Below are 14,898 nucleotides of genomic sequence, written 5' to 3' on the forward strand. Positions count from 1 at the left end.
TGAGTAAAGTTCTGTGAAAGCAAAACAAACCAAATGAAAAAAAAAAGTTTCCCAGGATGATTCAGTTCTAAAATCCTCGTCCACGTTTGCAGCTCCATGTTCACAGTTGTGTTTTGGTGCTTAAAGTGGACATATCATGCTTTTAAATCCTTCCTTCTTCAGAACTGCAAGGCTTTGGTCTGACTTCCAGCTCATTCTAGCTCCACACGCCCCTTGTTAACCTGTTCTGAGGTACGACTCGCTTTGGTGCGGTCTCCTTAAACATGAATGAGACGTTTCATGCCCCGCCTCTCACCGAGAGTTTGACTCCACCCTGTTTGTCCATATTTGTAGTTTAGTAGCAGCGATATGATTGTCTGCCGGCAAAGAAACTTTTCATTAGCAAGTTTACTCGACAGTCCGCAACGGAAAACGTCTCCATCCAGCCTTACATGTTCGAGCCACAGTCTGACCCAGAGCAGGAGAATGAAGACGACGAAGCTGCAGAGCCGCGTCTTCAAATGAACGCATTTCATGAACGCAGTGTGTTCTCACAGTATTTATCTGGAAGTCTGACCTTTTTCAGAAGACCCACAGCAAATACTGGGGCGTAATAGACAAGAAAACGTAATAGTGAATAGAGAAAACTATGAAAGAATATAAACTCATATACACAGTATAAGAAGAGAATAGATCTAAAGTGGAACTATTATGTGCATTTCAGGCTAATTTATTTTTATTTCTGAGACCAGAAGGGCTGGGACTGATCGAGTTATTGTCACAAATGGCTTTATTTACTTCAGACCGACCCTCTCCGTAGGCTGTCAGATCAGCCTGCGGGCAAAACGAGTGGATTGAGACTCTTCCGCATTAAGCCCCGCCTCTGCCAGATATAAGCTGCCACTGACTGGTCAGCTGTCATTGCACTATATAGGGAGCGCGCACCATAACTGCTTTCGTCGTCATTGTAACATCTCATAAACAGAAGGATTAGTCTGATATGAACTCAATAAAAAAAACAAAATACAATGTCAACACATAGCATACAGCCCTACATGTTGGAACCTGAATCAGAGCCTGAAAACAAAGTGGAAAACAGCAACCCACAGCAACGAATGCAGCAGGATGTCTCTCTTTGGTAAACTCACCAGCCATCGTTGGAAATAACTTTATCCCACGCTTTCCACCCGCCTGATGTATTTGTACATGACCTTGTTTACCAGTAGAAGGTAACCAATCACCGAACCTTATCCCCCGGGACGTCACAAGGATTTCCAAGTGGAAAAAACTCTCTAAAACGTCGCGTTTTTCGTCACCATGGAAACCGAACGGAGAGAGTGCTGGGACTCAAACTCAAACATGCGCTTAGGTGATAAAAAAAAAAACAGTGCCGTTCACATGTCTGATGAGGATTCAACACTGTAACACTGTAGAAAGCTCAGAAAACTCCAAATATCATCATAGCACCCCTTTAATGTTTTTATGCGTTTTTAGACACTAAAAGAGCACAAAAACATGTGTTTAAAGATAAAAAAAAGTGGATTTTTTGTGATATATCCCCTTTAAAACCAAAGCTGTGTGGTGTTGACATGAGCCCTTCTTGTTTCATCTGTCACATTTTCTCTACAGTCACCTCCCCCTCCCTCCTCCCTTCAACCTGAGGCCCAGATGAGCGCTCCCCCCACCCCTCCTTCCGACCAGGTCACAGAGGATGACCCCCCTGTCCAACGCACAGTAGAGGTGGCCATTCCTAATGTGGGAACCTTTGTCATTGAGTCAGAGGAGGGAGGTTATGATGATGAGGTAGCTCTGCCCCCCCTCCATCAGATATCCTCTTCCTCTTTGTGCTCACACAGAGTCTCAGGCTGGTTTGCGACGGTCGCTGGCTGTTCATGTGGCTCTGCACTGGCTTTTCCAGACAGATCAGAACACTGTGATTAATTCCAGGACTGACATCAGGCTGAAACTATCATGCAGTGAGACTAACCTTTTCCCTGGCCTGCCTATGAAACGGGTGTGTGAACTAATCTGCATTTTGGACATGGTGGGCAACGGCAGGTTGACATTTAGGAGAACGCGGATGCCTGCTTCGTTATGAGTCACATGTAGCAGTGAAAGCAAACACTGTGGTGATATGTCCAAGTTGTTGTATTGATGATCTGGCTTTAAATGTGATGCATTTTACACACAGTTTTCATGTTGTCCTGCTTTAGCTTCATACAAGTGTTAGTGGTCCCAGTAGCTGGATTTCCCAGTGAAACTCATCTGAAGCCGTCGTTTATAGAAGCCACAACATGGATGATGTTGCGAGTGGTTGGAATTTAATGGATTGGTGATAAAATGATATCAAGATTAGCTCAGTTGAATTTAAGGATGCACCGATCCGCTTTTTGGGAGTTCTGATCTGATACAGATATTTGAAATTCTAATATCTGCCGATACCGATATTTGCAGATACCAAATCTGTTTATGTGAACATTATTGTGACTATGGTTATTATTGCTGTTATAACTGTGTAAGATTTCATTAGGTTGTAATAAATACCCATCCTTTCTGAAGTTACCTCACCAATACAGATATAAAGTTACAGATCTAACTATTTCAACGAGTTTTATTTTGATTTGGCTCATTTACCTAAATGCAACTATAAATGTGTGGTTTTGATACAAAGATCTGACTTTTAGTGCCGTGTTCCTTATCACACGCGGCTCACTGACTCTTGACTTGCGGCTCGTGAAGCAGCCACTGGCTTTCTGAAAATGCTATCTAAACAAGTTGTAATGATCCTCAACAGTGCAGTTCTCTTCACAAACAAGAGCTGCAGGCTGCTTGCAGAGACTTTGCTGTCCTAACGACCCTAACTGACCCTGTCAGAGTTGCCAGTTTTGGCTAATTTCAGCTTCACCGAACTCCACCAAAGAGCTGCTCCGTCGGTATGTCCGTAAATATAATGAAAAAGAAACGCCCACATTCTGGAGGCATTATTGTATTTTCACCTTATACTGTTGCATAAGAATACCGTTACTCCATGCAATATTTAGGATAACCATTCCTTGGTAAGAAACTGAATGTTACTGATTTGGCAACGCAGCAGGATCTCCTCTAGTCTGAGTATATTGAGTGCGGCTCTTGTTGAATTAACAGTGAGGATCACTGTATTAGTGTAACAAAAAGTCTCACATTTTACCATTCAAGGACTTTATTTCTTTTTAAACATGTCCGAAGCATGTCATCAAACACATCTGCACTGGCTTGACTGGTGTGGTATCGGTTGTGGTATCGGTACACTTTTATTAATACCAAGTAGGAGTACACTCACTTGTTATTGAGCCAATACCGATACTGGTATTGGTATTGGTGCATCCCTAGTTGATGTCATGCCAACAATGAGATTGTAACAGTCAGGACTCTCCAGTCCACCAGCTGGTGGTAATGCACCTCTAAGCTTGTTTCTTATCTCCAAGAATCAACTTTTTTCTTCCTCTTTTTTTAAAAAACAAACAAACAAACAAAAAAAACCATATAAAACCAGGGGTGTTCAGTTCCACAACCCTGCAGGTTTTCCATGTATCCCTGCTCCAACACACCTGCCTCAGAAGAATCACTGCACACAACTTCATGTGCTGTTGAATTCAAACACTGTGAGCCAGGTGTGTCAGAAAAGGGACACATGGAAATCCTGCAGGGCATCGGCACTCGAGGACCGACTTTACCCCCATATTAAACTGGTTGAAAACAGTGTTCATGTGTTTCTTATAAATCTGGATTTTGCAAAAAAAACAACAAAAAAACATAACTTGTTGGGTAAATGTTCCACATCTCTAGCGATCTGCAGTCCGACTGCATCCGTGGTTTGTAGAAGGAAATGATCCGTATCTTTCTCCTACAGAATACACAATGAATCCCCCTGATGTTGGTTGTCTCCCTGCACAGTCCTGTTCACCTCATAGAGGGCAACATTCCTCACTGCTACTAAACTCCAGCCACATGACAGCTGATTTGTATCTGTTGCCTTCAGACAGACTCTGTTCTGGTTCTGGGTCTGGGTCTGGTCAGCTCCGTTCTAATGAGAGCAACCCTGCTCTTTATTAGCTGCAGAAGCCCTCAGTGTCCAACCAGCGACAGTGGTGGATCTTCCATCTGATGAGAGTGAAGAGAGCTCTTCTTCAGATGAAGAGTTGAGTTTGTTGGTTGATCAGAAGTTGTTAATGAGTTGCATAGTTTCCATTCTTTAGCAGGTCAGTCTGATTTGTTTCCATAACGTGCATCAAGGCGTCTCCAAAGCCGACGTACGTCTCTTTGAATGAACCTCTAGGTTGGGTTTTGTTGCGTTTTACCGTCACATCTTTTTAAGTGAGAATGAAGAGGAGCGGTGGAAGCTCTGCTTGGCATACGGAGAGCTGAGACCGCACTCTTATCTGTCACGCTGCTTTAATACGGCTGCCTCGGTTTTCACACCTTATCCTTATGAGTAGCTGCATTTTGTCATTAAACTTCCTGGCTGAGCCTCTCACAGTTGTGTGTCTCTAACCGATGCATGGACTGCTGAAAACCTTTTGGCATGCCTTAACCACGGTATGCTAACGTTACAGGTTTATCTTAATCAGTTTTCTTTTCCACAAGGACCTGTTGTTTTGTTTTACATGGTTCCTTCCTTCTGGGTAGACAATGATGACCCCCAACATGCAGGGTATAATTATGGCCATTGGCAAATCCAGCAGCATATATGAAAAGAATGGGCCCGAGGCAGCCTTTTTTAAGGTACAACTCTTTCACTTCTCCTCATGCAGCTTTCACTCATTCAGTCCGACTCACCCTCTCTTTTATGTGCATTCATTTCTTCACGTCCACCTTCACACTTGACCTAAACACAGGAACATTGTTCTGCAGATTTAAGATGTTATCTTTCAAGAGGGTGCTTATCTAATATTCATATCATTTGCAAAGTGGAGTTCTTTACAGGCTGCTGGAGCTGAATGAGGAGTTTTATTCATCAGTCTGGACTTTTGATCAGGGTTTGATCCTTTTATTGTCTCTCTCATCAGGCCATCAAGCTGGAGTACGCTCGACTTTTGAGATTCGCCCAGGAAGACACGTCACCTGAGAACGACTACCGACTGAAGCACATAATCGTATATCTCATCCAAAACCAAGCACCTAAGAAGATCCTGGAGAGGACTCTGCTTACACAGTTCGCTGACAGAAACCTGGCCTTTGATGAAAGGTGGGCCAGACTCTTTTTACTCCTGAAAGAAGTCGAGCTTTTCTAGGCTAATGTATGAAGTGTTGCAGTGACTAAAACAACCAGCAGAGGGCAGCAGAGCCTCGCATCAGTCCCTGTTGGTCTGCACAGACCAGACGTGCTCTTATGATGCAGATCATTTGTGAAAACTTCTGTTTTTTGTTTAAAAAATCCCTCTTCAGAGACACATATTTAGCAATTTTTTTTTTTTTTCCTTTTCAACTCCGTCAACAAATATCAAATATGTGCTTCCATATTAGCTGTGTGATGTTGGAGTCATTAGGGAGTGTCATGTGTCTCACGATGCCTTAAAACTTTTCAGCTTTGCTTGTTGGCCTCAATCCATATTCATGAGTGAAAAATTGATTTCTCCCTTCTCTATTTTGAGCAGGATAATTAGATTTATGTGTGCATGTGGCCTCAATAGGAGCCTCGGGAGGAGTGTTTCACTTCTCCTCTCTGCAGTTAAGAGTGATTCATTAGGCCATGTTGAGGCCTTGGGGCAGTGTAGACCATTTCATCTGCTGGAGTATCTCACAATGACTCACCATCTCTTCGCTAACTCTGGTTCTTTCTCCTGTCTCCCCACCTTCCCTGGCAGATGTAAGAGCATTATGAATGTGGCACGTGCTAAACTGGACCTAATTAAGCCCGAGGAGGTCAACATGGATGAATATGAGGTGAAAAGTGACGCTTTCTCACTTTTATTTGTCTCAAATCGACTTATTTGACTCTGCCTTTAATGCAGTATTATGCACCGGAGTGGCATTGTTTTCTGACACATTGGGAACACGTTGTGGAATCATTTTTCTGTTTGTTGTTGTCAGATGTGGCATCAGGACTACAGGAATTTCCGCGACACAACTGTCTTCATGGTCACCGGTTTGGAGCTCTTTCAGAAGTCAAAGTATGGCAACGCATTTCCAGATTAATTCCGAACATCTAATAATGCAAATCATGTCACTCAACACGAAGAAACGAAATGTTAAACAGCTCATTTCCCGTCCTTCGGCATCCAGCAGGGGGCAGCAGCCCCTCAGCTGTGTTGTGCAGTGGGTTCATTGGGTTCTTTTTGTTCTGTGAATTTGTTTATTCTCCCAAGTTCTCAGTATTTCTTTGATATAATTTTATCTTAATGTAATATCTGTTTATCTCTTTCTTTACAGTTACGTGGAGGCCCTGATGTATCTCGTTTACTCATACCAGTACAACAAGGAGCTTTTGTTAAAAGGGCTGTACCGAGGACACGACGAGGAGCTTCTTGGCTTTTACCGCAGAGAGTGTTTGCTGGTGAGGCGTCACTTTTTCTGAGATGGATTTTTGTTTTCAGTGGAGTTACGTTAAATCCTGTGAGGCATGTTTCTAGTGTAAACCAAAGTGATTACAAAGAGGGCATTATCTTTGCTCCGGCTCTGTTTTGGAACGGAAACCCTTCTGTTTAGCAGTTCTTTCTCTGTGATCCTCGTCTCTTCTTTGTCACTCCCTTTTCCTCTGTATCAAACTTCCTCTGCTACAGTGACTCAGCAAAAACCGCCCAGCGCAGAGCCGAGGTACTATAATCAAATTGGTTTTGCCGAGGTATTGCTTTGGCTTTCTCACAGCCCACAAAAGATTCCACTGCAAGTTTTTCATCCTTCCAGTGATGCGACTTGAGCTCCTTTTTCATTTCTCCTCCACAAACCAGGCAGGGCTGCAGACTTTTTGGTTAGAGCTGGGGGTGTTTTGGTCTGATCGCAGGTCCTCAGCAGCCTCCTTGCTGCTGCACTCAGTAACCTTACACCAGCATTGTGCTCATAATGTAATCATTGTAGTGGGAATAGGAAGCAGGAGGGCCAGCAAGTGTATACACATTACCATGAGACACAAGCGTGTCCTCAGCTAACCTCAAACCTCAGCCCCGCACAGCTTGATCGGCCATCTCAGATCTCTGGCCAGAACCTCGGGCTCCATCCACACAGCTGTTTACCTTCAGCTCTTGTTTTAATTGAAAACATTGCTAACATTGACACAGTTAATGCACTTGGACATTTTTTTTTTTTTTTTTTTTTTTAAACAAAGCCAAGCCTCGTCGTCCTCGAATCCAAACTGGCTCGCAAAAAAGCTGGGTCGTTCCTCAGAGAGGAGGTCAGCGAGTTTGTCTCTGACGGTGATCCAAGAAGGGGGAAGCAAACTGTGCATCCATATTCATGCACAGACTGTCAGGACCCACTTAAGCTGCAGCTTTAAAGTACTTACCTCATAGAAAAAAATGGCAAAACTTTTCTCAAAGATTAAACAGTCATCTGAAGTACAAAGGAATTACAGAAGGAAACTCAATTATTACAAGATCAAAGTTTGTGTTTTCTTGGATATTATATGGATAAATTGACCATAGCTGAGCTTAATTTTCTGCACTTGAAGATGCTGATGCCAAAAGAGACTGTAGTCACTTGCTGAGGTTTGCAAATTCAGAGGTAGAGGAGATTGAGGGCACCGGCGTGAGGTGAAGACACTGTGGAAAGTCAAAGGAACAGGTGCACACAATGGGAAGTTAGCTGTCGTAGTTGTAGTCTGAATATTAACACAGTCAGCATTTGCTCCTTGTGGAGGCAGTTAGAGGAGCGCTGCAGTGTTTGTGACCTCTGCTTGTGCTATGAAACTTGTTCTAAGAGACTCATCTACCAGTGATGTCAGTTTTAATTTGCTTATCAAATGTTGGTGTTGATGTGTCCGCGACCGCCTCAGAGATCAAACTCCCTCCAACATATAAAAATGGATATTTCCAGATGTTGTTTCATCCTTTTTTTGTGTCACTTTTGGGGTACTAAAAAAGAGCTTTTAGGGGAAAAGAGCAACTTTTCCTATAACCTGGATGTGATGTTTATAACTGGTGTTTCTGGCTCACAGTGTCAGATTGTATGCGGCCATCTGTGTGGCTTGTTGTCAAAGTAGCTGCTTTGTTTACATGGCAGCAGCAGGCCAAGCCGAGATGGTGCTAAACCTAGTTAACAGGACTTTTTCCTTATAAATGCACTACTGCTGAAAAATTTTTGAGCATTCCCAGTTATCCCAGTTTCTATATTTGAAGTTCAGCCAGTTAAATCCAGTTTGAAATCACATACTCATATCAGTGATAATAAAATGGCTTTTGTAAAGGACAAGAAATGGATTAATAACTTAAGCTGTGGATCAGTGCAGGTTGATCAAGCCTTGAAACTGTTTCCAAACTTTTCTTGGTCATTTGCAGCTAATCTGTTCAGTTTTGGGAGAATTAAATGGCTCGCTGTGCAAGAAGTTGTGTGTTGCTATAACAACGACAAGAGGGCATTTAACAAGGACAAGGGACAGAGCGTAACGTGTCATTGTGGGGAAAAATCGAGGTGTGGGTGGGTAAGGTCTCCTCCACTATGATCACGAGGAATTGGTGCAGACTGAAAGAACAAATGCAAGAAGCCGAAATGAGTTTCCTCCACAGGATGGCGGAGTGTTGTCAAATGGGAGGCGATCGGAGTAGAACCACTCTGCTTCACCTCAGGAGAGGTCGTTCAGGCATCTGGTCTGGATGCTTCGTGGACGCCTCCTTAAGGGGGATTTCCAGAATATCAATAGACCCCAGGGAAGACCCAGGATACATTGGAAGGACTATGTCTCTAAACTGGTCTGGGAACACCTCAAGATTCCCCTGGTGGAGCATGAAGAAGCTGCCAGGGGGAGGGGAGGTCAGGTCCAGGTCTCCATGTTTAAGATGTTGCCCCTGTTAGCTGACTCTGCATAAGCAGAGGAGAATGGATAGATTAATTATTAGATCTATGATCTATTAGATCTATATTCTGAGTACAATAAAGAGGCTTTGAAGTCTTTGAATTTCACACACAAACTCAGCAGGATCACCTTGTGCCTAAAAAATCCATTGTTAGAATAAAAATACATTAAGTAAGGAATAATGCCCTCTGAGGTGTCCATTATCAGAAATAATGGATGACGTGGAGGCGTGAACCGTCCGAAGCAAAGGGAGGGATCGTGAGACTTTTTTTTTTTTTTCCCTCTCTCCCTTTTCTATTCTGGATATTGTTAAACCGATGATCTAAATTAACCTGAAAAAATAAAATAACTGAAAAACTGGCAGATCAGATACATTCATTAGTAACCATTGGCCGCTGTTTGACATATTCCTTCCAGATATTCTTTCTGCTTTCTGTTTTGTCCGTTTGTCACTAACATTTCTGTTGCCGCGGTTACCAACTGGTGTTTGAGCCGACGCAATGAATTTTAGAGTTATTTCTCTATTTGACGGAACTATTTTTTTAACTGGTGTCCTATGTCACTTTTTAACGGACTCCCTGCAGCCAATCAGAATCGAGTATTCACCCAGACAATGATATAAAATAAAATAAAAGACACAGAACCAAACAACTCAGTGTTAAGCCAAAGAATAAAAGTACAGTGGGGACTCCACAAATAAAGCCCCTCCAGTTTTAGCCTACTACAATAGAAAGCTCGTCCCCACCTGTTGGTTTGTGTTCATTTAGCAAAATTCTCATATTGGCTCAGTCAAACTCTAACATACAGACGTCTTTTGATTGATGGGACTATATTAAGTCTTTATCTCAAAGTTGGTACTCATGAAGCTACTTAGAGAAGTGACTTGTTATTGCTTTACCTCTTCAGTTTCATACCTGAATGGACAATATTGAGCCTTCTCTGCCATCTGCAAACCGGATACTTCCAGTTTTTTATTTGTCAAATACAGGAAAAATAAATTCTGCTCGCAGGTCTACGAATACACCAGCCAAACGGATCACTTTTGCTTTTCAAAGTAACAAGGAAGGAAATCATTTGGCGAGCTGCTTTCAAACTCACTGAAGTGCAGATTTTCTCCTCCTGGTTTTGTTTGACATCGATCTGATAGTTTAATTTTATTTGCACAGAAATATTTATGCTATTGTAAAGGTGGGCTGTTTCTTCATCGTTTCATCACGGAACAGGTTGAATCAGCTGATTCTACTCGCCAAGTTATTTCAATTAGTATTTAATGATTTCTGTGAACTTTTTAGCCTGATATGTTAATAAAGCAAGTTGAAGTGATAATATTTAGAGCAAACAATAAATATGAAGTGCTATTTAAAACAAAAAGATACCAAACCTGGAGATGGTAAAACTTATTTTACGTGGTTCATAAAAGTGACAAACATAAAAAGTTCCAACTCCTGATTAATGTTGTCCTCCAAGATGTATTTACAAAGTTCACACAGTGAACATTTGTTGGTTCCTTTTTTACCCCACAGAAACTAAACGAGCAAGCAGCCGCCATGTTTGAGTCAGGGGAAGAACCGGAGGTGACGACGGGCCTCGGCATCATGAACGAGCTGGTGGTGCCGTGCATCCCTCTGCTGCTGGTCCACGATGCCGAGCGGGACCTGCTCGCAGTGGAGGACATGAGGAACCGATGGTGCTCCTACCTGGGCCAAGAGATGGAATGTGAGTCCTGGAGGGAATAACCTGTCTGGCAGAGGTTTCAGGACGTAGTCGGGCCTCCTCCATAAACACATGAAACGAGATCACACAACATGCGGACAGTCAATATGTTAGATAATCATACATATAACTGATAAACTCCACAGAAGAGGTGATCCGAGTTTCCTTCTAGTTAAACTCTTTTTAGCTTTTACAAGTCTTTTATTTCAAGAATTTTTTACCCAAAGTTTCTGAAGACAGTTTGAGTGAAGTCAGTCTGTTCCTTTATCGGCCCACAGAGAGCTGCTTGTCAGACTTCCTGGCCTTTGTTCAGGAAAAGCTGAGTATTATCCCCCCCGACCTTGGCTCACTCCACTTTTACCACCGGCTTCAGCTGTGGAACATGCTTGCTAACGCATCGTGCTATCGTTTAGACAATATTTACCTTGTGATTCAGTGTTTTTAGATGTGTTTTTGTTTCCTCAGCCTTTAGAGTTATTTATTCACCGTCTCTCTGTCTGTCCCCTTCCTGCCGGCAGCGAACCTCCAGGAAAAGCTGACAGACTTCCTCCCCAAGTTACTAGACTGCTCGACAGAAATCAAAAGCTTCCACGACCCTCCCAAGCTGCCCGGCTACTCTACTCTGGAGCTGTGCGAAAGATTCAGCCGGATCGTGTCAACTCTCGGCAGGGTGCCCACCGAGGGGAGATGAGCTCAGAGGAGGCACCGCTCCCTTATCGCAGGCCCGACTCAGGGCAGAAATCCATGGACCTCTCGTAACCCATGCCTTCCTTATCAATCCAGGGGTCACTCGCTTCTAGCTGTTATTCCTCTGTTACTCTTTTGCTGCTATAGGTTTTATCATTATGAATATTTCACTTTAATTTTAAGCAAAACACAATAGCGGAAGACTGTGGTAAAAGCATGGATGGTTTGGAAGGAAAATAAAGAGAACGTTGGTGGATCAACGGTGGCAATCATGCAGTGAGGTGGAGGCGAGCGCAGCCTACTTCAGCTTTGCAGCAAAACAAGAAGTTTGAAGGGTTTCTTTTCTTCATAGTTATTGTTGTTGTTTGATTCAAGCTCCCCCAGCCACGCTCATAATCCTTTCCAAAGCCCCCCGTGTGCGTGGAAAGGCTCACCCTGCTTCCCTGCCTCCAGTTTGGTACAGTATTACCTTGTTTTGTTTTATTTTTCTAAGGAAGTAAGGAAGAGAGCCTTCAGATTTCTAGCGGCTCAGAGGATCTCAGACGGGTCGCATGTCTTCGTGGACTGTGCCAGAATGAGATGTTTTAAGTGCTGTGGTAGATGGCCACGGACTTCCTGTGGCTTGTTAATAAACCGAGAGAATAAAATTTTATTTATGGCCCTTTTAGGCCAAGTAAACAATCTGTTTGCCTCGTGTTGGTGTTTCTTTTCATATAAAAACCAGTTGCACACTGAAATCTGACAGGCAGGTGCTTTGATGGGAAAACAACCAGTGATGTGAGGTAGGACCAGACTCGCATGTGAATTTTCCTGCTTCAGCTGTTAAACGTCTTATTAGAAGCAGGTTATTAATGTGGTAATGCCGACTCCAGTGCCTACATCAGCTGCTGTAAAACGAAGCTTTTAAATGAAGCTTTTTTCTGTCTTAATTTCCTTGAGTAACGCTAATTTCCAGGAACGTGCAGCCCGAAATAAAACAGCCCATCTGATGATGACAAGAAAGAGTTACAGTACCAAAGTTGGTAACGGGTTAGTATGCTGCTCAAAAAAATAAAAGGAACTCTAAAACAACATAATGTAACTCCAAGTCAACCACACTTCTGTGAAATGCAACCGTCCACTTAGGAAGCAGCACTTATTTACAATCAATTCCACATGCTGTTGTGTAAATAGAATAGACAACAGGTGGAAATTATCGGCAACTGGCAAGACACACCCAATAAAGGAGTGGTTCTACAGGTGGTGACCACAGACCACGTCTCAGTCCCGATGCTTTCTGGCTGATGTTTTGGTCACTTTTGAATGCTGGCGGTGTTTTCACTCTAGTGGTAGCATGAGACGGAGTCTACAACCCACACAAGTGGCTCAGGTAGTGCAGCTCATCCAGGATGGCACATCAATGCAAGCTGTGGCTTGGGAGGGCAACAACCCAGCAGCAGGACCGCTACCTCCTTTGTGCAAGGAGGAACAGGAAAAGCATTTAATTATAAAATATTAGCAAACATTTATTAGAAAAGCAAGGTAATCATTCTGCTTTGGATTGTAGAGTTTATTCCACCCTTAAACCCAGTCACAGACACATCAGTGCTAGATGTTCCAGCCATACAAAGTTAAGACAAACATACACATGTCAATAATAAAGGAAATGTTTCATAAAAAAAATTAAAAAAAACTTGTGGAAGTATGTTGAGATCTTAAAATACTTGTAGTGTTTTTACCATAATCAGATTTTTTTTTTTTTTTTTTTTTTTTTTTAATTTATTTATTTTTTTTTTTTAAGAAAAGGGCTTTTAAAGGACATTTAACCACAATGATTATCGATGACAAATTCAATTAACAATTAATGAAAAGTTCAGTTTTCACAAATTCTGTCAAAACTGATTCAATTCACAAGATGGCAATTTACTATGAAACAAAATAAGCTGATCAAATATTTTCTTTATTCATATCAAATCAAATAGCGGAAGCAGACTGTATAGCTCATCTGTGTACTGAGCTTTAACATCTTCACATCGTGGAAAAATAAAGAACTAAATATCAGCAGGCATTTAGCTGCAGTACTACATAACTTTTCCTCTTGTTTCACTCGTCATGATGTCCCCAGTGATTTGTACAATCCTGTCATCGTCCTGCAGTGTCTCGTGGCGGAAAAACTGCATTTTAAAACTCTTTCCCCGTCCTACAGCACTTTAAAACAGCAATTTCTTTATGACACCTGCAAAGAAACCTGAGATAATGATCCCAAATGAAGTGAGGAAAAAAAAAATAAGAGCAGGACTTGTCACAAAAGTTAACATCTTACAGACTTTTACTGGCTGGACAGAGCTCAGAGAAGAGAGCATCAGCAGATGCTGCTCTAGCTCCATTAACGCCTGAATGTTTACTCTCAACTGGACTCGTATAATCCTGGCTGTGCTCATGATCCAAAGTCTTTATTTCTGCCAATTTTTGCATCTTTTTGCAAAAACTTGTTCCTGTTAAAACTGCTTTCATTCACATATTTCCCAGTTTCTTTTATCAGGTAGGTAAATGCGTGAAAAGCAGCCCATTAAGACAACATGCCAACTTCATGTCACATCATCTGAAAAAATCACCTTTAAAACAACGTAGATCTCTGGTGTTAATTCAACCAGGATTTCCCGCAGAGAGAGTAATTCCCAATCGATTCCCAGCTTGAATGCAGCGAAGCCGACTGAAGCAGATTCTTCAAATGAATTTAAATAAGGAAACATCAACTTGAACACACCCGTGTAGCTTATTAACAATGTTGTAACGCCTCAGCAGCCTCTTTTAAAACCTCCGTCCTTCAATCACCTTGCAGGCTTTCAAAAGCTGGAGAGAGTGTGTGTTCATCCTTGTTAGATGATACATCTTCGTCTGAACATTCAGTCTGTGTGTGTCCCCAGAGGTTCGCCCCCCCACGGTGGGCCACATCTATCCAAGGATCAATAATCCATTTCTGTGTTTGAGTATTTAACCATTGTCATAAGACTCGACATGTAATATGAGTTGGAGGTCTGTATGTTGTCCTTGTTTCACCCTTGTTTTTCTTTTTTTTTTTTTAAAGCAGCAGGCGTTCTCATCAGCTTGGCTGTGTGTGTGTGTGTGTTGGGGTGGTTTAGTGTATAACCACCTTTGAGTTGGCCTTTTGATAGGCCCGTCTAAGTAGACCTTGTTGGATTGCACTAATTATCATTTTTGGCAGTGGCATCCCCTAATTTTGCTCATTATTTCTATTGACTTGAAGTGGGGCATGAAGCCAAGCTCTGCCATGATTATAGAGTGGAAACAGTGGCAGTTTATACAGTCTATGATACTGATGGACAGGCTTAATGAGTGGTTTGAACTGGTTTTCCAACTGCATACAAATCTGAAGCCCCATAGAGCCATTTCATGACCTGTAGTTGTTATGGGGGCAAACAGCTGAGTCAATATAAACACCTCTGCCAAGTCCATCTAATTGTATATGCAATGAATATTGTGCTTATTTCAAACTAATCAGATGTGTAATCAAAAGAAGTTAGCAGAAAGATATT

General features: G+C 42.3%; 1 protein-coding gene across 3 annotated transcripts in view; it reads left to right on the plus strand.

The window, feature by feature from the left end:
• Window positions 1-12,037, plus strand: part of usp25 (ubiquitin specific peptidase 25) — a 39,956-nt gene extending 27,919 nt beyond the window's left edge. For 2 of the 3 annotated variants that reach the window (XM_079247719.1, XM_079247721.1), the window contains 8 exons: window positions 1,609-1,782; window positions 4,645-4,740; window positions 5,025-5,203; window positions 5,823-5,901; window positions 6,049-6,128; window positions 6,388-6,511; window positions 10,486-10,678; window positions 11,194-12,037. In XM_079247719.1, coding sequence (XP_079103845.1) covers window positions 1,609-1,782; window positions 4,645-4,740; window positions 5,025-5,203; window positions 5,823-5,901; window positions 6,049-6,128; window positions 6,388-6,511; window positions 10,486-10,678; window positions 11,194-11,366 — 1,098 coding nt within the window. In that variant the 3' untranslated portion in view covers window positions 11,367-12,037. The remainder of the gene's footprint in view (window positions 1-1,608; window positions 1,783-4,644; window positions 4,741-5,024; window positions 5,204-5,822; window positions 5,902-6,048; window positions 6,129-6,387; window positions 6,512-10,485; window positions 10,679-11,193) is intronic. The other variant, XM_079247720.1, reaches the window with a different exon arrangement.
• The last annotated feature ends 2,861 nt before the right edge of the window (window positions 12,038-14,898 follow it).

The sequence above is a fragment of the Telmatherina bonti genome (assembly GCF_933228915.1).
Source record: "Telmatherina bonti genome assembly, chromosome: 10".
NCBI lineage: Eukaryota > Metazoa > Chordata > Actinopteri > Atheriniformes > Telmatherinidae > Telmatherina > Telmatherina bonti.